Raw genomic sequence first — 25,908 nt, 5'->3', positions numbered from 1 at the left:
GATGCGCCGAAAACAACAATACAGCAACAACCAAAAAAAAAAAAACACACAGGCAGCGGAACAGATCAAATTTAAAATAGTAGCAGATCAAAGAACTATAAAAACCTATGTAATTCCATAGGCTAGACTGAAAAGCTCAGTTTTTAAAAGCTTCCTGAACTTAAAAAAGATCATTCTCAAGCCTTAATTTTAGAGTCAGGGAGTTCCAAAACTGTGCTCCCTGGACCGCACTCGTCCTCCCTCTGCATTTTTTCTTACGAAATTTAGGAATCACCAAAGTTTCCAAATTAGCCGACCTTAAAGCGGTGGTTCACCCTGAGTTTACACATTCTGTCTATGCCAATGCTAGGCATAGACAGAAACCCAACGATTTTTTTTTTTTTTTTTTTTTAAGTGCTCCTTACCCCTTTTTTGGAGCTGTTTCCGACCTGTCACTCAAAATCCCCCGCGGGGAATGGGCGTGTAAGGCCATTCTCCCCCGTCCTGTCAATCAGCTTCAGAGACTCCTCCGGAGACGCGCTGTGCTCAAATCGCGCGAGATCTCGCCGGTCACTTGAGTACGCCGGCCGTTGCTTTGGCAACCGTGTAGTGTTGACGGCGACGCTCGCCGTCAACACTGCACATGCGCGGGATCGAGCGGTGAATGCTGGGAGGCCAGCATTCACAGTATCCCGGAAGAAGACCCTGTCGGTTTCACAGTGCCCACAGGAAAAATGGAAACGGCCATCGCCAGAAAATCTAATATATCCTTTTCGGTATATCAGCGCTTACGCCGGCTAAAGGAGTGGGACACCCTCGTAGTGCGGGAGTACAGGTAAGCCCTGATGATAATTGCAAAAAAAAAAAACGATATCCCACGGAACCCCCGCTTTAAGGTACGGTTGGACACATACTTGGTGAATTTTTCCTGCAGGTACACTGGCCCCTTGCCATGGGTAGCCCTGTGCACCATGCATCCAGTCTTAAACAGAACCCGTTCCTTCACGGGTAGCTAATGCAGGGCTCTCAGCGATGGCGTGATGTGGTCACGACGACCAACACCCGTGAGTAGCCTTGCAGCGGCATTCTGAATAAGCTGTAATTTGTGCATGATGTTATTAGGTAAACCCAGGTACAAAGCATTACAATAATCTAATCGACTTCCGATAATGGCATTGACCATGGAGATTTTAATGCGATTCTTCAATGAAGCGAAAAGTCGACCTCAGGAGTTTCAAGTGGAAGTGACAAGAACTCACCACCTGGTTTACCTGTGGTCGTAGCGTCAATCTCTCGTCCAAGATGATTCCCAAATCCCTGACCTGGGTGACTGGCACTGGGACCGATGAAAACGAGTCCGGCCAGGTAGGGAAACCGCCCGACCATGGCTGATTGCATAAAACCATGCACTCAGCCTTGGAGCCATTGAGCATAAGATAATTGGCCCCCATCCAGGCTTGAATTTCGTCCAGGCAGGTGGCCAGAGTTATCTGTGACCCCCCATCCCTGGGCAGAGGAATGTAGAACTGGGTGTCGTCAGCGTAGACATGAAAAGATAGGTTGTGGCGGCGGATGATATATAGCAGAGGCCTCATATAGATGTTGAACAGGAGCAGCGATAACGCCGACCCTTGAGGGACTCCACAGGACAGGGGACTATCAGAAGAGCAGTGCAGTCCCAGCCTTACTCTCTGAACCCTGTCCAGCAGAAATGAGGTCATCCATGCCAATGCTATACCATCAATGCCTGCCACAGTCCCTAACCGATCGAGCAGTCTAGAATGATCGATGGTATCAAATGCTGCCGACAGATCCAGCAATACCAAGGCCGAAGCCTCATTTCTGTCCAGGGCCCAGAGTAGATCATACTGGACTTTGGTCAAGGCGGTTTCAGGACCTCTTCCTGGTCGGAATATGTATTCGGCTTCATATTTTTGGTAAAAAAAAATCCCAAATAAGCGTATTTAGATTGGTTTGTGCAAAAGTTATAGCGTCTACAAACGTTTTGAAATTTTTTTTTTTTTTTACTAGCAATTATGATCAGCTACTTATAGCAGAACTGAGATATTACAGCAAAACAAACAGACACTAACTGACACTTTTTTGGGAACCAGTGACACCAATACAGTGATCAGTGCTAAATATCTGCACTGTCACTGTACTAATGACACTGGCAGGGAAGGGGTTAACATCAGGGGCGAGCAAAGGGTCAACTGTGTGCCTAGTCCAGTGTTTCTCAACTCCAGTCCTCAAGGCGCCCCAACAGGTCATGTTTTCAGGATTTCCCTCAGCTAAAACAGCTGTGGTAATTACTAAGGCAGTGAAACTGATCAAATCACCTGTGCAAAATAATGGCAAGCCTGAAAACATGACCTGTTGGGGCGCCTTAAGGACTGGATTTGAGAAACAGTGACCTAGCCTGTGTTTTTGTGCAGTGTGGGATGTGCTTTTACTCAGGGAAGACATGAATCCATGCCCCTGCTTTACAGAAACAAAAGGATCAATGCCTTTCCAACTGACAAAACGGCAATCGGCCTTGTTTACATAGTCAGACTGCTGTTCTGCCTCTGTACCGAATGATCAGCAGGTGCCGGTGGACATCGAGTCTGCGGTTCCCGCTGTGCATAATTACAGTGGAAGTGGGCTGTCATCAGCAGCAGGTACGCTCCCCTACCTGGAAGTGTCGGATCACATACTAGATACGTGATCCAGCGCAGTGTCACCTTGCCGCCGTATATGCAAGTAATACGGTTGGCAAGTGGTTAAATGCCTATCATTATACCAAAATAAAGAATCTGCATGTGGATTTTAACAAAAATGGGGAAAAATCTGATTTAAGAAACTTCTATAAAAGGTAGGTTAGAAGACAATTTAAAAGGTGAGTGTGGCATGAGGCCCATATTACCCAGAGACATACCTTTTTATTTTTATGTGCTTTAACCCATTATCATCTGCCCCAGAATCCCTTAAAAAAGTTCTGACCGCTCAGGGTTTGGAAGGATTGCCAATTATACGACCACTGTGATTGACCCTCACAATGGTCACATGATCAGGAGCTTTTCCTGCTGGCTACCGATCATTAGTCTGCACTAAGAGCTGTCTTTGACAGCTCAGTCTCTGTGCTGAGAATGCACTCTGAGCACAAACATTGGCAGCCCGGTTACGCATATGTGCGCTGTGTGGGCATTAAAGCCAAGCCCTTTGCTGCTGCACATACAACTTATGCATTCAGCAACTGGTTTAGCCCTCGTTCACACTGGTGATTTGTGATGTGGTTTGACAGTTCCAAATCGAACCCCATTGCCAGCAATGGAACTGTTTAAGCTGCCGTGACTCATGTCGCAGCGACTTTGAAAAAAGGTCCCTAAACGACTTTTTGCTGATTTCATTGCGACTTGCATAGACCTCTGTTAAACAAAGTCGCAAGCCACAATGAAATCGGTGGGCTGCAAATTGCATGGATCTGTGGCTTTGAAATTGCGCTAAAATAGTGCCACACAAAACCAGACCAGTGTGAACCAGGGCTAAAGTGGACCTATTAGTAAACAAAAAACATAGAAAACATTTCAGAAAAATGTGCCAATGTCTTGCCATCAATACAAACTGTGCTCACATTGCTTACTGTTAAGTAAGGATGAGCTCTGGCATGTTCACATAGAACACATGCATAGCCCGCCAGGAAGTGTGCACGGCGCTGTGCTAATCACAGCCAGGGAGACATTGTCCCGATGCTCGGCTGCAGGGATCGTGAAATGTCTCCCTGGCTGTTATTAGCGCAGCGCCGTGCACACTTCCTGGCGAACACGCCAGAGCTCATCCTTACTGTTAAGGCATAGATAACATGGTTTCTGCTTAACACACAATGTGAGGGCTTGTCATCCTCAGAAGTCTGCTGAAAGTTTATTTTTCCCAATTACTGAACAGTTTCCATGAGATAAAAGGAAGGCAGCAAATACTGCTTATGTAATGAGCAAACATAGCTGTCCCAATGTAAATATAACATTACAAACTATACATAGAAACAACGATTTAACCTTCCTAAAGTAAAACTAAACCCAAATACAAAAAGGTAATATATTGTAGCTTACCAACCTTTACAAGTTGTGACTGTGTTTTTCAGACCAAGTAGATTTTTGAAAGGATAGAAAACTATGTATTGATCCCATCAAAAATTCAGTGTCCTTGTAACTTTCTTTGCACTGAACCTAAAACATCTTTTAGCTTAATGCATTCTCTGCATTAAAGGTGTAGGCCTGTCCTAGGGTGACAATGCCGATACTCCATGGATATAGTACGGTGAGAGAGTGTTGTCACCCTAGCACAAAAATATATACTGTATATACTCGTGTATAAGCAGAGTTTTTCCAGCACATTTTTTTTTGTGCTGAAAATGCCCCCCTCGGCTTATACTCGAGTCACCTTTTTTCGCCTGATCTTCCGGACTTTGGGGACCCGGTACCGGCTGGCCGTAAGTCCCCTGGACCCCAAACTTGGCACACATGTAGCACCGATTTTTAAAAGCTTGGCACCCCTTCCATAGACTCCCATGTTAAACGTCAGTCTAGGCATGGGCACAGTGAGACATGGGCACAGTGAGGCATGGGCACAGTGAGGCATGCAGATGGACACCCTAGGCTTGTACTCGAGTCAATAAGTTTTCCCATTTTTTTGTGGTAAAATTAGGTGCCTCTGCTTATATTCGGGTCAGATTATACTCCAGTATATACCGTATATTTTTTTACAGGGAAGAACCGGTGAAAAAAGCCCCCAAAAATAGAACGATCACATCTAAGAACTGCAATATATTACATTTTTGTTTTTTGGGTTTAAAAATGTTTTATCACACTTTGATAAGAATTTTTACATTTATCTTTTTTACATGTATATCTAAAAAAAAAAAAAAAAAATCCAAAAAAGGCTATAGGTTCTCTTTAATAGACAATAAAAAGTTTCCAAAGGCTATAGGTTCTCTTCAATAAAACAGACTTGGCTGGAGGGTAATAGGAAACTATTCAGTAGTGAAGCAGAGCACTTACAGTTTACTTTGTTGACATTTCCTTGAATTTCTGCTTGGGTCAGCAATTCCTCATATACATCACGCTCTTCTCCTGCATTCTCTGACGTGTTCTAGACAGAGAGGAATGAACAGAATTACTAAAGGATAATAATTATTCATTGGTACAGACATGCAAACTGGACAGGCACATTTAAAAAACACAAAACAAAAAACTTCCAGTCCTATCAAAATAAATAAATAAAAAGCCCAACTCCGGGCCAACAAAAAAACAAAAACAAAAATGTTTTGCAAGCAGTGGGGCATTGCATAGGTTAACTGCTTGTTTTGTACAGGGGCTACCAGAAAGCTTATACTCACCTGATCCTCCACTCAAGCGGCAAACGGCGCTCCCTTATGATCCAGCGGTGGACTCTCCGACATCCTTGAGTCTAGAGCTGGTCTATGGGCATGACGACGTCAGGAATAGTTCACTGCACAATACCGTGGGGGGGGGGGGGGGCTTGGAAGAAGCCACAGGGACTGGTCTTGTGTGAGGAGGATCAGAGAATTCGGCAAGTATATCTCCCTTCTCCAATCCCCTAAAAAAAACAGCCGTTAAAGTAATTGTAAAGTCTTGTTTTTTTACTATAAAAATAACAAACACGTCATACTTAGCTGCTCTGTGAAGTGGATTTTGACAGAGCAGCCCGCATTCCTCCTCTTCTCGGGTCCCTCTTTGGTGCTCCTGGCCCCTCCCTCCTGCCAAGTGCCCCCACAGCAAGCAGCTTGCTATGAGGGCAAACCAAGCCGAGTCACAGCTCCCTTTACCCAATTAAACACAGAGCCCCGACCTGGCCCTGACACCTCTTACCCTGATTGGCTAGCTGACTTTGATTGACAGCAGCAGGAGCCAATGGCACTGCTGCTGTGTCTCAGCCAATCAGGAAGGAGAATCTGGACAGCTCGTTGACATCGCTGGACAGAGAGTGACCTCAGCCAAGTATTAGGGGGCTGCTGCACACAGAAGGTGTTTTATCTTAATGCATATAATCCATTAAAAAACCTTCTGCCTTTACAAACCCTATAACCTTTGCAGTGCGAGCACAGGCCCCCTGTAAGGGAAAACTTTTTTTTTTTTTGCCCGAGTTGGGCTTTAATGAAAAAAGATTTGGTCAGTGGTGGTTAACCTACAAGAATCACTTTAAAGATAACCATGCTGTTGGTAAGGGGATGTAATCAACTTACAACTAGCTTGGATAATCAGGCAGTGTAAGCCAAGGCTACCCTAAGGATTAAAGTGCATCAAAAGGCAAAAATGTTTTTAGTGAAAACCTGTCAAGTTTCTTTAAAAAAATTTCCTTCACTTCCTGTGCGGTAAACAAAACAGGAAGTAAAACAAAATCTCTCCATAGTGGAGTGACTCCCCTCCTAGGGCTCATTCACACTAGATTACAGGCTATGCTGGAAGCTCATTTTAAGCACAGCGAAACCCACAAGGCAAAAAGACATGGTTGTGGTCTACTGCATGCATACAATATTTTTTGTTGTCCAGGTTAGTATATTGCAACGTGAACTACAGCATTGCAGTGCTGCAGTGAAAAGCACTGTATGGCAATATCTCAGTGCTATGCCCTGGGATCAGCATAGTGTCACCATGGTGTCTCACAGCGCACACCAGCAGCCGTACTTTTAGCTCACCGTGCTGGTGTGAACAACCCCCTACAAAGTTTTCACCAGAACAACTGTTTCCAATAGAAGATTTCAATTTTATTCCTGTTTTGGTGACAATTCAAAAATTATGTTTAGTCCTGGTCATGGACAAATCGTGAAAGTGAATCTTCCTAGCAGGGACACAGGCAAAGTAAAAATCTGACAGTTGTTCTAACTCTTCAACACTTCTAAACAGAAACAAATAAAAAATAACGTTTTGGTTTTAGATACACATTTAATCACTTAGTTATTGAGACATGTAACCACTTTGCGAGGAAAAAAAAAAATCGACCTGCTTTTCCAATTAGAAATAGAATTGTTTTAGATATGTCACTCACCCGCTTCTTAGCATTTTCTGTTTTATGCTGCTTTGCTTGATAGAGTGTATCCTGATAGACAGTATTCAGAGGCTCATTAAGGTTCACCAACATGGCGTTGGGATTCTTGAGTGCGGTGAAGGTTTCCGCAGGAACGCCTCGATCCACTGCCTCATTGATTGCAATGACAGCTGCATGCACTGCAGAACATAGAAAAAAAAATATTTGTGTTTTTCAGACTTACCAAAAGCAATGGGGTTGATTTACTACATCTGGAGAGTGCAAAATCTGGTGCAGCTCTGCATAGAAACCAATCAGCTTCCAGGTTTTATTGTAAAAGCTTAATTGAACAAGCTGAAGTTAGAAGCCTATTGGCTACCATGCAGAGCTGCACTAGATTTTGCACTCTCCAGTTTTAGTAAATCAACCCCAATATGTCTACTATTTATGATCCTCTATATTGACAATCTGTAGAATATAAAAAAAAATAAAGAGTAAAACTAAGAACAGAGATTCCTATTTGTGAGTCACACATGGGTCACAAAACAATCCAACATCGCTTTTAGCCATAGGATTATATTACTGTCCATCTGAACACCTGCTGTATTACTGTACATATGAATCATAAGGCCTAAAAGCATCCTTATGTCTGGAAACACGGACAGGAAAAGAAGAAGAAGAAATAGCAATAAAGTATATGGCTACAGTCAAAAATTCTGAACAAGTCATAGCAAAGACTTAAAGTGGACCCTGCAGTGCAATGCAGGGTCTGTATATACTCTCTGGGCCCACTTCTTTGCAAAAATCGCCTATTAATAGTAGGACCAAAATTTACCTGTAAAGTAAAAAGTTACATTTATACTTGCCTTACTCCCGTCTACCACTATGCTGGAAAGCCCAAAATCTCGCAAGACACTCCAGTTGATTAAAAGAGTATGTTCTGGTGGTATTCAGGATGCTCGGCTTTCCCCAGGATCTTGATCAGGGGTCTCAAACTGGTGGCCCTCCAGCGGTTGCGAAACTACAAGTCCCATCATGCGTCTGCCTGTGGGAGTCAGGCTTGTAACTGTCAGCCTTAAAATGCCTCATGGGACTTGTAGTTTCGCAACCGCTGGAGGGCCACCAGTTTGAGACCCCCTGATCTTGATGAAAGGACTGGCATGTCACCCTCATCTAGGCTCCGCAGGCAAAACATGATGTGTAAGACAAGTATAGATCCAACATTTTCTTTACAGGTAAATTTTGAACCAACAGTTAGCTGGAGATTTATGCAGGAAGGGGGAAATGTGGGGGACAGGGCTCAGACATTTATGTATTAGGTTGCACTGAAAGGTCTGCTTTACGACCCAAACAGAAGACAGATCGTCCTCAAAAAAACACTACCAATGTGGTTACTAAAGATGGTCATACATGGATCAAAATTAATCTGGTTCAGCAGGGACCGGCTGAATTTAAATCCATGCATGGGCTGGCTGGTTGTACAGAAGTCAACCAATCAACTTCTGTACAACCATCTTGTTGGAATACAAAGGTTTAGCAAGAGTGATTCCACCAAAATACTACTGTATGGGCCGCCTTAGGCCCCGTACTCACGACCAAACATGTCTGCTGAAACTGGTCCGCAGACCAGTTTCAGCAGACATGTTTGGCCGTGTGTAGGCCCGAGCGGACCATTTTCGGGCGGATCGGACAGGTTTCCAGCGGACAACTGTTTCCTGGCATTGCTTTAAAACAGTCCGCTGGAAACCTGTCCGCCCGGACATGTACGGTCGTCTGTACAGACCTACCGTACATGTCCTGCCGCCCGCCATCCCTCGCATGCGTCGAATGACTTCGACGCATGCGTGGAAGCATTTTAAAGGCGGGCCGCCCACTTCGCCGCGTCATTGTCGCGGCGACACCGCGTCATCGACGCGGCGACACTGCGGACACGCCCCTCGTATTGTTTACTCGCGGACTTCTGTTCGATGGTGTGTATAGCCATCGAACAGAAGTCCCCGGGCAGTCCCCGGCCAGACATGTCCGATGGAAACGGTCTGCAGATCGTTTTCATCGGACATGTCCTGCCGTGAGTACAAGGCCTAAGAGTTCTCATTCATTTGACAGCATTTAATAATAGTAATCCTTGTAAAGGAAAAAAATGTTTTGCCTAAAGGTGATGTCTGCAAGGTAGACAGACAGAATAGTATAATGATTCTGTTAAAAAACAAGTAAATACCTATTAAATTCCTTCATCTATATCCCCTCCGGCGTTCTAGTTTCTGTTCTCTCATTCACTTCCTGGTTTGCATCGCTTGTTCATGTAAGAACTACATTTCCCAGTATGCATTGCGGCACGCCCAGTAATTCACACCTCCTTGAAGTCTCTAACACGTAGAGAGCGTCCTGCCACACAGATGTAGTTCCCAGGAGGGGGTGAGCACGTCACTGACCACCGCAGTAAAGCCTCCCATTCCGGTGGTCAGTAAAATCAGACAAGCAGGAAGTGAACAGAACAGAGAAGAAATAGAGCAACTTCTGAGCAAAAACGAACAATGAGGAAGTGAAAAGAGGAATGTCTGCAGGTAAAGGATGCTTATTATGAAAAAAATAGGATTTTTTGTACTCACCGTAAAATCCTTTTCTCTGAAGTCCATGGACGGACACAGCTCCTTAAATCTTGACAAGTGGGTTATGTTCCCTGTTTACAGGAGAGGACTAGGCAGAAACATGTTAAATAGTTAAATACATGTTACATTAACAGAGTTGAACAGCCCCGCCCAGGGGGCGGTCCCTCCAGACATAACCCTCCTCACTGCAGCTTGCAGCCTCAGTTCGTAACAAGCAGTACAAACCTAAAAAGGAGGGGTGGGAGCTGTGTCCGTCCATGGACTTCAGAGAAAAGGATTTTACGGTGAGTACAAAAAATCCTATTTTCTCTTATCGTCCATGGACGGACACAGCTCCTTAAATCTTGACAAGTGGGACGTCCCCAAGCAGTGTCAAAAAACGAGGGGTGGGAAATATATCAGTAAAAACAATTTTAACTTCACCCCAAAACAAGCAGAGCTCCTCAACGGAGGAGGTGCAACTTTAAACAGCCGCCGGCAAAAACTAGCGGCTGAAAAAAACATCATAAGATGCACTCACAGCAACCATGTAAATTCTGGAAAAAGCGTGAACGGACGAGCAAATCGCCGCCTCGCACACCTGTGAGACCGACGCATGATGTCGGGAAAAAAAAAAAAAAAACCCAGGAAGCACCAATTGCCCTGGTCGAAAGTGCCGTGACCGGAAAGGGGGGCCCGCCCTTAGGAGCATAGGCCTGTATGACGGCCTGCCCGATCCACCGAGAAATGGTGGTCGACGAGACCGCCAGGCCCTTTTGTGGACCAGACACCGACACAAAAGAGAGTCAGAAGCTCCGAAATGGAGCCGTAGTAGGCTGGTATACCCGCAAAGCGCGTACCACGCCTAAAGTATGAAAGGCCGAAACCTCCTTCGGAAGAAGGGAAGGTCGCGGGCGCACCATCACCTAATCCTTATGGTGGATCAAGCATGGCGGCTTGCAAGACAAGACCGCCAACTCAGAAACCCCTCTAACAGAGGTAAAGGCCACTAAAGGGGCCACCTTCTGAGATAGTGTCAAGAGAAAATCTCTGATGTTTCCAAAAGGAAGGTTCCTGAAGAACCGAGAGCACCAGAGTCAAAACTCATGGGGGAAGAGATGGGCCAAGAGGGGAAAGTATATGACAAACCCCTTGCACACAAAAAAAGGGGACCCACCAGGGAACGGGCCGCAAAAAGGCCACTAAAAGAACACAGCCAAGGCTGAAATCTGCCCCCAAACGGTGCTTTAAGCAATTTTTAGATCCAATCCAAGCTTTAAAAACAGCAGGACCCTGGACACCGAAAGTACGCCCGTGGACGTCACTCCATCCCTTCGCACCAAGAGAGGTGCGACGGTAGATCCTCCGGAAGAAGACTACGGTGCCCTGTTGAGATGACCGAGTCAGACAGACCCTGGTCACCTAAAGTCTGGCTTCCAATAACCATGTTAAGCAAGTCAGTGACTGTACAACAGGAGGAAGTATGGGACCTTGAGACAGGAACCTCCTGCCCTGGCAATCGCCAGGGTGCCTCCGCTACCAGGCGCCCGATATCAGCGTACCAAGGACGCCGAGATTAATCTGGAGCGATTAGAATCATCGGGATCTCCTCAGCATCCACTCTGTGGAGCGGCCGAGGAAGCAACTACCATGGAGGAATGGCAAAAAATCACCGATACAGACAACACAGGGCCACCAGCGCGACTGACGCGTCTGTACAAGATCACTAGACCTGGCCACTAACTGACACCCTTGCGGCGGAGACAAGCTGCCAGGAGATCCATGCCATGTGAGGCTCACCTCCTGCAAGGGAGCCGAAACACCACAAGCACAAAGACCAGTCGCCCTGGTCCAGCATCTGGCGACTCCAGTAGTCTGCCTGCCGGCATACCTGATGGTAGACTGAAGCCACGGCCGTGGCGTTGTCCGGCTGAAACCAGATCGGTCGACCACAAGGAGAAGCATAGCCTGATCGCCTAAAATAGTAGGACAATGAACAGTAGACAGCACCTGGCATTCCCAGGCGGTCTTCCACCAGGCACTAGCCAGGCCCGACCCTGGGTAGCTACCGAGACCAGACACATTCAAGGAGGTGTGGTCATAGGTCCACGCAAGTCCAGCGACTCAGGGCCGACTGGACCCCCCAGTTTTGTGAACCTCCAGGTTCACAACCCGTGAGCTGGCATTCGTCGTAAACACCGACCACTGGAAGGAAGGAACAACTTCCCGGACCGAAGAGTCGGGAATCTCTGTCACCAACTCAGAGAGACTCTGACTAGGTGGCGCACAGGAATCCAATGATTTCAGAGACAAGAGATTTTTACCACCTGGACAGTAGTTCCACTGGAAAACCAGGGTGTGGAACTGGGCATACAGTACCACCTTGAAGGAGGCTACCCACAGACCCCAAACCAGCAGGCGCCCGGAGAGAAGACCGATTGCGTGATGCCAATACCTTCTCCGCAGACTGAAGAGTCTGCAATTTCTCCAGGGGAAGAAGGACCTTTGCCACTGAGGAGTCTGGATCAACACTAGATACTCCAACGCTGAGTCGGAACCTAGCATGCCCATAATTTGAACCCTGGGTCGCACACATATAGGGCAGGCTTGCTGCCACTGAGCTACACTTTCTGGCCTAAACGTTTAACATCCACCCGAATCTTCGGAGGGTCTGAATGGGAATAACCCATCCACTAGGTCGGAGACAGAAGCTGCTCTCAGAAGAAAGTCGTCAAAGTAGCCAATGAGGCAAAGCCTCGCTGTCCCAACAAAATTCAAATAAGTGCGAGCTCCTAGCTGAAAACCCATGGTGCTGATGCCAGATCAAAAGGGAGGGCCACAGGCTGACAGAGACCCTTCTCTCATCACGAAGCACAGAAAAAAACACTGTGACATGTGCAAAACGGGACATGCATGTATGCGTCCCTGATGTCCGAGGACGTCAGGACATCCCCCGGATGAAGCACAGCTACCACCGAACAAATGGATTCCATGCGGAACTACCCGACGTTCACAAAGGTATTTAGGGCCTGAGGCCCATAGAAAACCCCAAAACTCTCGTCCTGCAGGAAAGGTAAAATTACCTTGCAGCTTAGCAAATCCCACACTGCCCAAGGCAGACCGACGTGCCGGGAGGGGAAGACACAAGGACAGAACTTTGTTCTGTGGATAGGAGGAAACCCTATCTAGTACTCCGAAGAGACCACCTCGCAGACCCACTAGTCGGAGAGCAGGGAGGTTTCACTGAATTGTGAACCTGCAAGCCGCCCCTCCCACCTAGAGACAGGGAGGGAAGGCTATATACATTGGCAGGATTTGGGTGCCGGCGTGATCGGCTTATGCACCCAGGGACAGATTAGTCCCCCAGCTGGGCCTTTGACGGCCTGGGAGGGTTGCCCCTAAATAATACACACACATAGTGTGTATGTATATTATGTAGGTGTATGCACACATGTCTTTGGAGGAAACCGGAGTACCCGGAGGAAACCCACGCAGACACAGGGAGCGACAATGCAAGCTCCAGGCAGATTGGCGTCAGTGTGAAGATTGGCGTCAGTGTGCAGATTCGAACCAATGACTCTTTTGCTGCCAAGTAATGGAGTTAAGCACTACACCACCGTGTGCATAAAACCATTCTGAAACAGACGCCCTGGATAACAAGGGCGCAGCATTCAATGAAGCATCACAGACCTATATGAGGCCCTGGACCAGCTGGTCCGCTAGGCTAATACCCTCAGGAGAGAGTCGGTGCTCCTCCACTGTCTAGTGCAAAATGCTCACTCTGTGAGTTGTATACAGCACTAGGGGTCAGGACTACTCCAAGATGGCCGCCGAGCGTTCAGAACGCGGCCACAGGAAAATGGCCAGCACAATGTAAGCTGCGCCATAGCGTGGCTACGACAAAATGGGCGCCAATGGGAGTTTTCAATGTAATTGAAAAATCTCCCAAAAAATAGCGCCAGCGACCACTGAGACCCCAGTGTAGTGGCCACAATAGGCCGCAAGCCAGACCCCAGCATGGTAAACATGGAACGGGTCAGTACTTCGGATCTTCTATCAGTCAGATCCATACAAGCGGGGGTTCCCGCCCGGCGGTGAGGGACTACAAAAGCCCTCAGTGGCTTTTCTCATTCCGCATCTCAGAAATTATCAAAGAAGGGCACAGAAGGAAAAAACCTACACAGCGGTCTGATTTGTGTGATCCAAAAAAGACCGAGCCCTCGGCGGAAACCCAGCTGCACTATGCAGCTTAGGAGAGTCCCTTGCAGCAGTAAAAAGCGCACCCATAAATGCCTTATTCTGCCTTTTTTTTTTTTTTTTTTTTTTTTTTTTTTTAACTAGGTACCTAGTCCATGGCTCCATAACAGAGCATTCCCCAGGGGATAACGGGGGAAGGGGGCACTCTTTTACCGCCCGCCCGCAGTCCACCCCCACCCTGGCACAAACTGTGTCCAGGACTAACAATAAAAACTCTGTGGGAATCACAGGTGCTAACACCTGCTGCCACCACCAGCATGTGGGGAAGGACCCAGATACTGACTCCAATATTTACATATAGTGTGTATTATAATATGCACACCTGTCCATACAAATAGACAAAAGCTCCTAGAGCCCTATTCAGGGCCTCTCACCCACTTGCTGCGCTGACCAGGGGTAACCAGGGGACTCCCTCAGGAGGAGACTGCCCAGCGCTGCCTGTGAGAGGAAAAGAACCGTGAGGTAACTTTTGCAGGGACCTGTGTTTAAACAGGAAAAGCCTCCTAGGGCTGTTTTATTTAAGGATAAGACACAGATACAGCATAAAAAGCAAAACCGTTACAGGTGTCACCAATCAGTCAGCGACTGCTGAAGTATAATCATAAACATCTGTGCTCATCACAGGGCTTTTTACCACAGGAAAGCCCAATACAAAAAAGAAAAAACACAGGCCAGATAACACAGTCCCCTCAGGAAGGCCCCCTCCCCCCTGACAGCGGCAATGTTAGCAATGCAGCAAGGGAAAGGAGCAGGGAAGTAAGGGGAAGGGACCCCCGAACCCCAGGAATGCCCAGCTGTACCAACCCACCGAAGCAGGAGGGACTGTACTTACCCGTCCAAGCGAGGACTCGCTGACGCATTCCTGACAGAACTACAACCGAAATGGAGGTAGCTGTCGGCCCGGTCCACTGTGAGTGAGACAACACCACAGCCCAGTCATATGTGGACCTCGGAGCAAAGCTCACCGGCCACCTCAGGAGTCATGAGGTATGGCGTGGCAGACCAAGCCTCTTTGCAAAGGTGTGCCCACGCTTGCTGGTCGGACTGAGTAGACTACAAGGATCTATATTATCCAGCCTGTCTCTCAGCCAACAGTTGAAAGAAGATTCTTCAAGAAAAAGTAAAGTAAAATAAAATAAAATTTCTCCTCAGGGCGCTGGGCCCAAAGGGAGCCATACGTCCTTCTCCTTTGCTAGGCAGAACGAAACTGAGGCTGCAAGCTGCAGTGAGGAGGGTTATGTCTGGAGGGACCGCCCCCTGGGCGGGGCTGTTCAACTCTGTTAATGTAACATGTATTTAACTATTTAACATGTTTCTGCCTAGTCCTCTCCTGTAAACAGGGAACATAACCCACTTGTCAAGATTTAAGGAGCTGTGTCCGTCCATGGACGATAAGAGAAATATTTTTTCCTTAACAACCCCTTTAAAAGACATGGTCCAACTCTGAATATATACTTGATCTGGTTAGCTAAGGAGCACGTACACCCAAACAATGATATTTATTAATTATTATACAACAAAAAAAAAGGATCTAAATGGGGTGCAGATTTAGGAAAAAAATCTGTCCTAAAGGAGACCTGCCATAGGAGAACCAGAAATTCTCCCACTTGTTAACCTCTCCTTCTGAAAATACTAGCTGTCTGGATGTCATGCCAACCCTCGTGTTTCTACACTGACATGGACAAGCCTACAGATAGGACGTCCACATTCCTGGACGTCCACATTCCTTGACTTCCCTAATCTACAGAATTGTTCCACATCAGTGAAGGTATTTGCTCAAAAACAACAAAAAACACTTAACTAGCATTTTTAGAAGGAAGTTGGCAATAGGAGATCCTGTATTTCTCTCATGACAAGGTTTCCTTTACTATGCTTCAATACAGTACATCTGATACAAAGAACCACAATTGGGAATGTCATTGTGAACAAATGAATTGCTTCTAGGTCAGCCTTTATCATCTAGGGTTCCTCCAGAGGTTGCTGGGGGTTCCTAGAGCAATTTATGCCTCTCAGATCATAAACTATTGACACCATTGATTTTTTTTAGCTATCTGTAAAGGTCTTCCTACTGACCACAATTGTAATGTCCTTCCATACTGACCATCACACTGATGTAACGTGCGCTGTAGATATACAGTAGTTTTTAGCAGGGCTTTCCCTGAAAAAAAAGGCCAGGAAAGGCTTTTCTAGGGGGAATAGAATGTAATATTTTGGCCCAAATTTGGTCATATTTAGACTGAAAAATGGGTGTACAAAGAATTACACACTGAACCACTCTATCAGTTGGAAGGGCTAGTGGTCACACATCTAGGTTTACCCACCTTCAGACTCTTGGGGGCCATTTATTGAACATCACTGCCAGAACTGGTAAAAATTAAAGAAGTACAGCCAAAGCTTGTTTGGCTAAACGCCTCCTATAGATAACGGGAGTGCAGTTCGTTTTGCGATCCTGTGACTCGTTTTCAGCAGACAGTGGGCTGAAGTCCGCTGACATCACAGAGCTGTCCCAGGCTCGGGCAAGATTGCGACAATCCGCCCACATGCCTGGACCGCCACCCGGCACAGACTCTCATCGAGGCGATGAGAGCCTGAGCTGGCTGCTCCTCTCCATAGACCAGCGCTCCAATGAGCGAGGAGGGGGCAGAACAGAACTCGGTGACTGACAGTCACCAGCTCTCTGCTTACGGAGCCCTGAGAACCGAGCGATTGGCGGCGTTGGATCACTTGGTTCTCAGAGTTAGAGCTGGCGGAGGACAGATGCAGCATCGGACAAAAGGTAAATATTGATCTGCAAAAATAAAAAAAAATGAAATCCCATACATCTCTTTTAAACCATCTCTTCCCAGTGTAAGCTTGCCAAACAGGCATTTAAGCGTTTTACATTAGCCCACGCAACACAGACTTTGTTTTATGTTCCTAACACGAAAAACTATAGTGAAAACCATGGTGGGGGAGATTTACTAAAACTGGTGCACTGGTGTAGCTGTGGATAATACCCAATCAGCTTCCAGATTTTAGGCTGGGTTCACACTGGTCCGACAAACGCTCCGACATTGGGAGCTCATGTCACATGACGTGTGAAAATCAAGGTTTCCCTATGAGAGCCGTCTAAACTGGTCCGACACAAGTTGGTCTGACTTTGAACATGCTCCCTGTACTACTTTGGTTGGACTTTGATCCTACTTCAGCCCATTGAATATCAGTGAAGTTGGATCAAAGTAGGATCCTTGTCCTTACCATCAGACTTTTAAAATCGGACATGTGATTACAGTAGCAGTAAAATGAATTTCTCTCACTCTGGGATTGTTTTGATTGGTCAAAGAACAAGTCAAACTATCACAAAATTGGATCAAAGTAGTATCCTGTTCATGAAAGACGAATGGATGTAGGACCAATGTAGGACCGATGTCGCCAAGCAAAGTAGGATGAAAGTCAGGCCCCGTACACACGACCGAGGAACTCGACGTGCCAAACACATCGAGTTCCTCGGCGAGTTCAGTGTGGAAGCCGCCGAGGAGCTCGGCGGGCCGACTTTCCTCATTGAACAACGAGGAAATAGAGAACATGTTCTCTTTTCGGCCCGACAAGTTCCTCGACGGGTTCCTCGCTGAAAAGTGTACACACGACCGAGTTTCTCGGCAGAATCCAGCTCCGACCGAGTTTCTGGCTGAATTCTGCCGAGAAACTCGGTCGTGTGTACGGGGCCTCATACTACTGTCCTGTAGTATAGTGTGAACACAGCCTTATTGTCAAAGCTTAATTGAACAAGCTGGTTGGTTACTATGCACAGCTGCACCAGATTCTGTGTGCACTGGTTTTAGTAAATCTCCCCCAATGCCACAAGTAGTCCCTCTCAACGGAGAGAGCCAAAAGGAAAGTAGCTGAACATTTCCAACTTGGCCATCTGACTTCTCACACAAGGTTCATCTGTTACAGTTCTCAATAGATACTTTGTACACTTATGGAAAGCCTCCCGAATAAAAAAAAAGGCTACAACTTATAAAAAAAAAAGTTACATACATTTACCGCAATTCTTTAGTATTATAAGCTTTAGCATGACTTTGAACGTATTACTCAGCAAATTTTTTATTTCAGACATAGTTTTACATAATTGGTTGGGGCAGCCATTAATGTAAACAAAACCCAACAACAGGAAAAGACTATGTAGCGGCAGTGGAATAGAAATGATATTATTACACCATTGTTTGAGTCTTCCAAACAATCATTTAAGTGTAGTTTTAAACACAACAGAAGGCTCCAGATAACCCATTGTCCTGGATAGTTTCTGGCATCATCTAGGCAAGTAATCACTGTTCTCCTAATGGATGCATAGAATAGGGACAATTGGCAAACTTCCTAAACTGCCTGTAGAGTAATTTGTATATTTAACATTGATGATTAGCTCCAAAAATACTTTCTAACTAGATGATGAAAGCAAGTGGTCTGTAAACAGAGTTCAGCGAAAAGAAATTGATAGCAAACATCAGAGCTTCTGAGAACCTCTCAAGCACTTTAATAAATGTTATTGCAGTTGCTGGAAGTTTGCTTGTTGCTGTATGATCACCAGACCAGCGGATGTGATCTGCATTAAGGCACTCCATGCAAGGAAACAGTTCGCTAATTGGAGCAAATAAGCTAAGCAAATTGTGAAAGGAAGGTCTAGCGCACCCTCTCTCAACCTTTTCAACACAGAGGATACCTTGCAATAACTTTACCTCTGATAAAAATGACCATATCTACAACTCCTGATACATTAGTGTGATGGTCAGTGGGAAGAATGCTTCTTACACTTGTGGTCTTTGGGAAGAACTACCCCCTAACAGATAGCTAAAAAGATCAATGGTGTCAGTGGGAACTTATCGAACAGGCAGAAATTGCCTATTGCTCCCTACTCCCTACCCCTAGCAACCTCTGGAGAGATGATCCCAAGCACCCTCCAAGGACGGTCAGACCACTTAACCACTTAACGCCTGCCGCACGACTATTTACGTCCGCAAAATGGCACGGACAGGCAGAAGGGCGTATATATACGTCTTTGCCTTCTAGCGGGTGGGGGGTCCGATCGTGACCCCCCCCCCGCTGCGTGCGGTGGGCTGATTCCTGCGGGAGCGATCCGGGACGACGGCGCGGCTATTCGTTTATAGCCGCTCCGTCGCGATCGCTCCCCGGAGCTGAAGAACGGGGAGAGCCGTGTGTAAACACGGCTTCCCGGTGCTTCACTGTGGCGGCGTATCGATCGAGTGATCCTTTTTATAGGGAGACGCGATCGATGACGTCAGTCCTACAGCCACACCCCCCTACAGTTGGAAACACACACTAGGTGAACCCTAACTCCTACAGCGCCCCCTGTGGTTAACTCCCAAACTGCAACTGTCATTTTCACAATAAAGAATGCAATTTAAATGCATTTTTTGCTGTGAAAATTACAATGGTCCCAAAATGTGTCAAAATTGTCCGAAGTGTCCGCCATAATGTCGCAGTCACGAAAAAAATCGCTGATCCCCTCCAATAGTAGTAAAAAAAAAAAAATTTATAAAAATGCAAAAAAACTATCCCCTATTTTGTAAACGCTATAAATTTTGCGCAAACCAATCGATAAACACTTATTGCGATTTTTTTTACCAAAAATAGGTAGAAGAATACGTATCGGCCTAAACTGAGGAAAAAAAAATGTTTTTATATATGTTTTTGGGGGATATTTATTATAGCAAAAAGCAAAAAATATTGCATTTTTTTCAAAATTGTCGCTCTATTTTTGTTTATAGCGCAAAAAATAAAAACCGCAGAGGTGATCAAATACCACCAAAAGAAAGCTCTATTTGTGGGGAAAAAAAGGACGCCAATTTTGTTTGGGAGCCACGTCGCACGACCGCGCAATTGTCTGTTAAAGCGACGCAGTGCCGAATTGTAAAAACGCCTTTGGGCATTTAGCAGCATATTGGTCCGGGGCTTAAGTGGTTAAACACCTCTAGATAAATTGGTCGGCTCTCTTTGGCACACACATTGAGCCATCGATTTTCTATATGTAACCACTTTGGCACCCACTGCTATGGCATGGATAGTGCTACATAATTCCATGATTAAGGTGGACTTTCCTATAGCGCGACTCCTTGCAAGCCGCACATAGCTCAGCGTTGTTGTCGTCCGGGGTGCTAAATAGCCGGGGAGCCTATTGGACCTCTTGTAGGCTTTTGGAAGAACTCTGGCCCAAGAGATTTTTCTCCAATACCCCCTATCTCTGCAAACCAATCCTCTGAAGAAGACCCTGTTTATATGGGTCGAAACGCCTCAGAATTGTATACCTACAGATGCATTTGGAGACCCCTGATAGATAGTGCCTGCATCCGATTGGATGTAGGCACTGTTTGGTTGCTAATTTTCCAACCAGCTACTTTAACAAAACTCAATTGAAAGATCAACTTTTGTAGAGCAGAAGGGTGCCAGCGGGGCAAACCACAGCTCGAATTTGAGCAGATATTGACCCATTTATGTCGGCAAGAACTAGTGCTATAAACAGGCGGTGATGCCCAAGGTTGGTAAGAGGGGTACCTAATCCTATAACACTGAGTGGATGCACAATGCTGACATCATTGGGAGCCTGTCCTACCATCTCCCGATTCTCAGTAGTGGACTATAAACTGTAGTTCAATCACAGTTCTGGTGATGGAGCGCACACCAGAACAAGACAGCAATGAAAATATGCAGCAACAGGGCATTAAAGCGCTGCTGTATATATGCATAATACTGTAATAAAAAGCTTAATATGTAACATTTTGCTTGCTTTTCATAAAGGTTACTGTCAATACTAGCAGCCATCTATGATGAGAAAAAATACAAGTCTGTGCTCACATGCAGCTTCATCCACAGACAGCTCACTGGCCAAGATTCCCCCAATTTTGCCAAAAGCTGGCATTTGAATGCCATACTTCTCCAGCTCACTCTTCATGATATCAATCTCTTCCGCTGTAAATACACCAAAAACAATAGAAAGAACAATGAGATATTTTGTTTTCACACATCTTCAAAAACAGATCTTGGTGTAACCAGAAATATATTTTTTTCTCCTATTCTTTTTCAATACTATAGTTAAACGCCCAATTGTTGCTTAATGGTACACACGCTGTAAAAAGGTAGGTTACATAAAAATATCGTTTTTTTAGGTGTTACTTTTTTGTGTAATGGTGGCTTCAGTACCACTCTGTATTTCATATCCCCGGCAACAACCTGAAAATAAACATAGCTGCTGTACTCCAGACAGCAATGCTCATACTCCCTGTTCAAGTGGATTTTAGGGTGCTGATGGATTGCAATTAAAGAGAAAAAAAAAAAACACACCTTAAAAAAAATATATATATTTTTTAATGCAACTTCAATTTGTGTGATGCATACACAATGGGCTTTGAAACATTTAATCTGCAAACGATAATCTATTTCAGTTGGTTGCAAAATTGTAAAGTATTATACATCAGAATAAATTGGGTTTTTATTATTCTGGAAAGAAAAGTCAAAGTATACAAGTTTACTGCACATATTTTATGGACCATTCATTTACAGACTTTAAGTACTATATTGCCTAACGTCTGCCTTTTACACGCACATGAACTTTAATCCCAGTCTTAGTCCGTAGGGTTCAATATTGAGTTGGCCCACCCTTTGCAGCTATAACAGCTTCAACTCTTCTTGGAAGGCTGTCCACAAGGTTTAGGAGTGTGTCTATGGGAACGGTTGACCATTCTTCCAGAAGCGCATTTGTGTGGTCAGGCTAATGTTGGACGAGAAGGCATGGCTCATAGTCAACGCTCTAATTCATCCCAAAGGTGTTCTATCGGGTTGAGGTCAGAACTCTGTGCATACCAGTCAAGGTCCTCCATCCCAAACTCGCTCATTCATGTCTTTATGGACCTTGCTTTGTGCACTGGGCCAAATCATTTGGTGGAGGGGGATTATGGTGTGGGGTGGTTTTTCAGAGTTTGGGCTTGGCCCCCTTAGTTCCAGTGAAGGAAACTCTTAAGGCGTTTGCATACCAAGACATTTTGGACAATGTCATGCTCCCAACCTTGTGGGAACAGTTTGGGAATGGACCCTTCCTGTTCCAACATGACTGTGCACCAGTGCACAAAGCAAGATCCATAAAGACATGGATGAGCAAGTTTGGGGTGGAGGAACTTGACTGGCCTCCACAGAGTTTTGACCTCAACCAGATAAACACCTTTGGGATGAATTAGAGCGGAGACTGTGAGCCAGGTCTTCCATTCCAACATTAGTGCCTGACTTTACAAATGTGCTTCTGGAAGAATGGTCAAACGCTTCCATAGACACGCTCCTAAACCTTGTGGACAACCTTCCCAGAAGAGTTGAAGCTGTTATAGCTGCAAAGGGTGGGCCAACTCAATATTGAACCCTACGGACCAAGACTGGGATTCCATTAAAGTTCACGTGCGTGTAAAGGCACATACTTTTGAAAATATAGTGTAGTTCAAATTAATCAATGAGATTTCAGCTTACAATTAAAAGGATCCAGTATATCCATTCTTTGTATTTAACTGTTCAATGTTTAAAGGGGCATTCATTTCTATTAGAACCAGTTCATCTATAAAGAGAAACAAATCACCTAACAGTTGATGTCTCCCAAGCGGCAAGATGTCAGCAATAACAATGCTCTTGCACTCTTTCAGTTGGGTTTTTAATCAACCCTCATTTAATAGTGCACCAACTAGCATTACAGTCACCTAATAATTTCAAATGTCTAAGTGACATGTCTAAAGCCAGCCATAGATAAGTTGCATGAAAGAAAATCTCTCAATTCCCCCAACAACACTTACTGTGTTGATGGGGAAATTGAGCGATTTTCTTTCCTGCAACTTAAAGGGGTTTTCCACCCATTTTTTAAGCTTTTAATAAACTGACACTTACCTGCTCCAGCGACGCGCCGGCTGGGGGTCCGCTCCACTCCCTCCCTCCCCGGCCGGCGTCTTCATTGTCACTGTGGGCACCCGGCCGTGACAGCTTTCGGCTTCACGGCCAGGCACCCACTGCGCATGCGCGCGCGGCGCTGCGCTGTTTGATTGGACAGGCGATCGCCTGGGACCTGTCACGTGTCCCAGGTGATCGCCTACAGGGAGGGGCTGCCAAAAGGCGATATGACGTATCGCCTTTGCAGCCCCTCGGCGGAAGGAGGAAGTGGGACAGGAAGTCCCCTTCTCCTGAAGCCCCCACTCCCCCCCCCCCAAAAAATGACATGCCAAATGTGGCATGTAAGGGGGAGAGGAGTGGGTTAAGAGGAAGTTCAATTTTTGGGTGGAACTCCTCTTTAATCTCTCCTGTGGACTGATTGTGTTCTCCCAGCAGGGGAGGGAGGTGCTGTCCCTGACGGGAGAACATTAACGTTTATATGCATGTAAAGGCAGGTGTCCCAATACTTTTGACAATATAGTGTATATGTATGTCTTAGGACTGATAGAAAGACCCAACATAATTACCTACAAGGTGGATACTAATTGCAGAAATAAAGCTTTTATTTATTAAAGCAAAGAGTAATGTGTAGTAATCTTCAGCACTAGGTTAGCAAACCTCTAGTATTCTGTAGCCAAGTAAGCCATACAGTTATTATAACCCCTTCAATTTTAGTATGGACTCATTAACAAAACAGAAGTCTCTACAGCAAAAGGAGGAGACTGCCGAGCAAAACTCACATACTGTTTATATAAAATAAATATACAACATGCATAGAAATACAATCAATGTGCACGACTAAAGCTGGATACACACTATAACATTTTCTGTAGTTTTTTTCCTTCAGATTTACCAAAACCTTATAATATGAGGTCAACCCTTAAGAGATTAAGAAATAAAGAATAAAAAAAAAAAAAAAGAGATTCAATTTGTATGCAATCAGGCAGGCCCTTTGCCCTACATGGTTTTGGTAAATCTAAAGGAAAATCAGACAACAAATGTTGTATAGTGTGTATGGGGGTCTTACAGATAAAGTATGTCTAATACTTTTTTATTTAGACGCACAAAACAATTCAGTTAATACTGACCTGTAAATTCGACCTTTCCGTACAAGTCCTGGATCTGTGGTGCCAAGCCAAGTTTAAACAAATATAAACTGCAAAAAAAAAAAAAGTAATCAAGACATGTATCAGAAGAAGAGACCTAGCTACTGTCAGCTCAGGTCTTCTTGAGGAATCAACACTTCTTACATCTAGTGCCACCGATAGTGGCAGCTTTATATTTATTCCAGTTCCTCTCATGTACTCCAAAATAACAAAAAATACATAAAATAAAGCAAAGGTAAAAGAGCTATTGAGCGATGGAGCTCACTGGTGTTCTCAGCGACAAATCCCAAATACACTTGTTGCAAAAAGGGACAAAATCACAAGAATTTTTTTTTATGGAAAAAATAAAATAAAAAGTGATAATTAATAAACAAAGACAATGACCCAGAACTGCAGGCTAATGAGCTGTCAGTTTCTCGCTTAATGAGCAGTGAAAAAGTGGAAAACAGCGGGGCCATTTACAGGCATGTCAATGATGCATTAAAAGGCCATTAGACTTGGGTCTTCCATTTGCAAAATCGAAGCCTGTGAAAACATCAGCGCAGAGATAAATAACCGTCAGTAATTATTCAAGTAAAGCTACCTATACCCGGGGCATAGGATCCTTCATTTTCAAATGAATGGACTGGAAAGAAAAGCTTTTTTTTAACTTGTTTATTTCTCAAAATTACATAAAGCCAACACAGTACCCAACACTTGCAGAGAACATAGAATCATTTATTATTATTATTTTAATAAAGGACTTATATATAGCGTCAACAGTTTGCACAGCCCTTTATAATATAAAGGGAGACACTACAGCAACAGTACAATTCAATACAGGAGGGTGAGAAGGGCCCTGCTCCTGCGAGCTTAAATTTTAGAGGGAGGGGCTGGTAAAACAAAAAGGTAGTGACTGTGAGGGATGAACTGATGAAAAAAGTAGAAGATTTGGTTGTTAGCTGGAGCAAGATAGGCCTCCCTGAAGAGATGAGTTTTCAAGGATCACCTAAAAGTGAACAGAGTAGGCGATAACCAGACAGATTGTGGTAGTGAGGTCCAGAGGACAGGAGAGGCTCTGGAGAAGTCCTGGAGATGAGCATAAGAGAAGGAGACAAGGGAGCTAGAGAGCAAAAGGTCTTGGGAGGATGGAGAGGATAGTTTGGGTGATATTTGGAGATAAGATTGGTGATGTAGCTCAGGCAGAATTGTAAATATCTTTGTATGTTATTGTTTTGAATTTCATTAGTTGGGCAATGGAAAGCCAGAGGAGGAGGAGGAGGAGGAGGAGGAGGAGGAGGAGGAGGAGGAGGAGGAGGAGGAGGAGGAGGAGAATTAGAAGAATTTGCCTGTAGTAATTCATCCCTAATGATTTAAAGCAAGAGGATCAGGATGGCAGATAGGAAATTATTTTTTTTAGAAGCAAGACTCGGCAGTAGCAGCCTTGGTTTCTTTCATGATAAGCTTTCTTTAACCGCTTGCCAACTGCCCTATAGCAGTTTTACTGCTACAGGGCAGCAGCTGTGTGCAGGATCACATACATATACACGTGAATCTGCATTTTTACCTGTGGGGGCACAAGCACGTGCCACCACTTCTGCTGCGGTTATTCGAAGCAGAAGCCGATCTGCAGGTGCCGGGCACCCAATGTCCACCTGCCATTTGTCGGTAAACGTAAAATGGGGATCTGCCTATGGTTGGGTTGGATTTTGTCTCCCAGTCAGAGATTGGCTTTATGAGCCACCTGATCTGTGTTATTCTTTAGAAATGGTCATTGTGGAAAAAGAAGAAATGGCTGCACATCCAAAGTTTCCAAAAAGTGCCTTTTATTGCAGGCGGTCAAAATACACCAGGGACACCAGGCGTTAGTCATGTACCCAGTGGTCATCCTTTGTGCCATGTGTCTTCTTCTAGCTAGCAAAAAGGGAGCCTATGTTCCCGATTCCCCACAGACTTACGATACGTACGACGCCACCACTTTCCAATCTACCAATTTAAAGATGAATGTATGGCAACACTTTTTT

General features: G+C 45.2%; 1 protein-coding gene across 1 annotated transcript in view; it reads right to left on the bottom strand.

Moving 5' to 3' along the window:
* IQGAP1 (IQ motif containing GTPase activating protein 1) overlaps positions 1–25,908 on the bottom strand; it is a 260,699-nt gene that overhangs the window by 94,472 nt on the left and 140,319 nt on the right. Inside the window, exons 6-9 of the mRNA XM_040342541.1 lie at positions 23,888–23,955; positions 20,697–20,810; positions 7,024–7,202; positions 5,016–5,106 (exon numbers count right to left, since the gene is read on the bottom strand). Coding sequence (XP_040198475.1) covers positions 5,016–5,106; positions 7,024–7,202; positions 20,697–20,810; positions 23,888–23,955 — 452 coding nt within the window. The remainder of the gene's footprint in view (positions 1–5,015; positions 5,107–7,023; positions 7,203–20,696; positions 20,811–23,887; positions 23,956–25,908) is intronic.

Source organism: Rana temporaria, chromosome 3 (assembly GCF_905171775.1).
Source record: "Rana temporaria chromosome 3, aRanTem1.1, whole genome shotgun sequence".
Lineage (NCBI taxonomy): Eukaryota > Metazoa > Chordata > Amphibia > Anura > Ranidae > Rana > Rana temporaria.
This window is presented reverse-complemented; position numbering and strand designations above follow the sequence as displayed.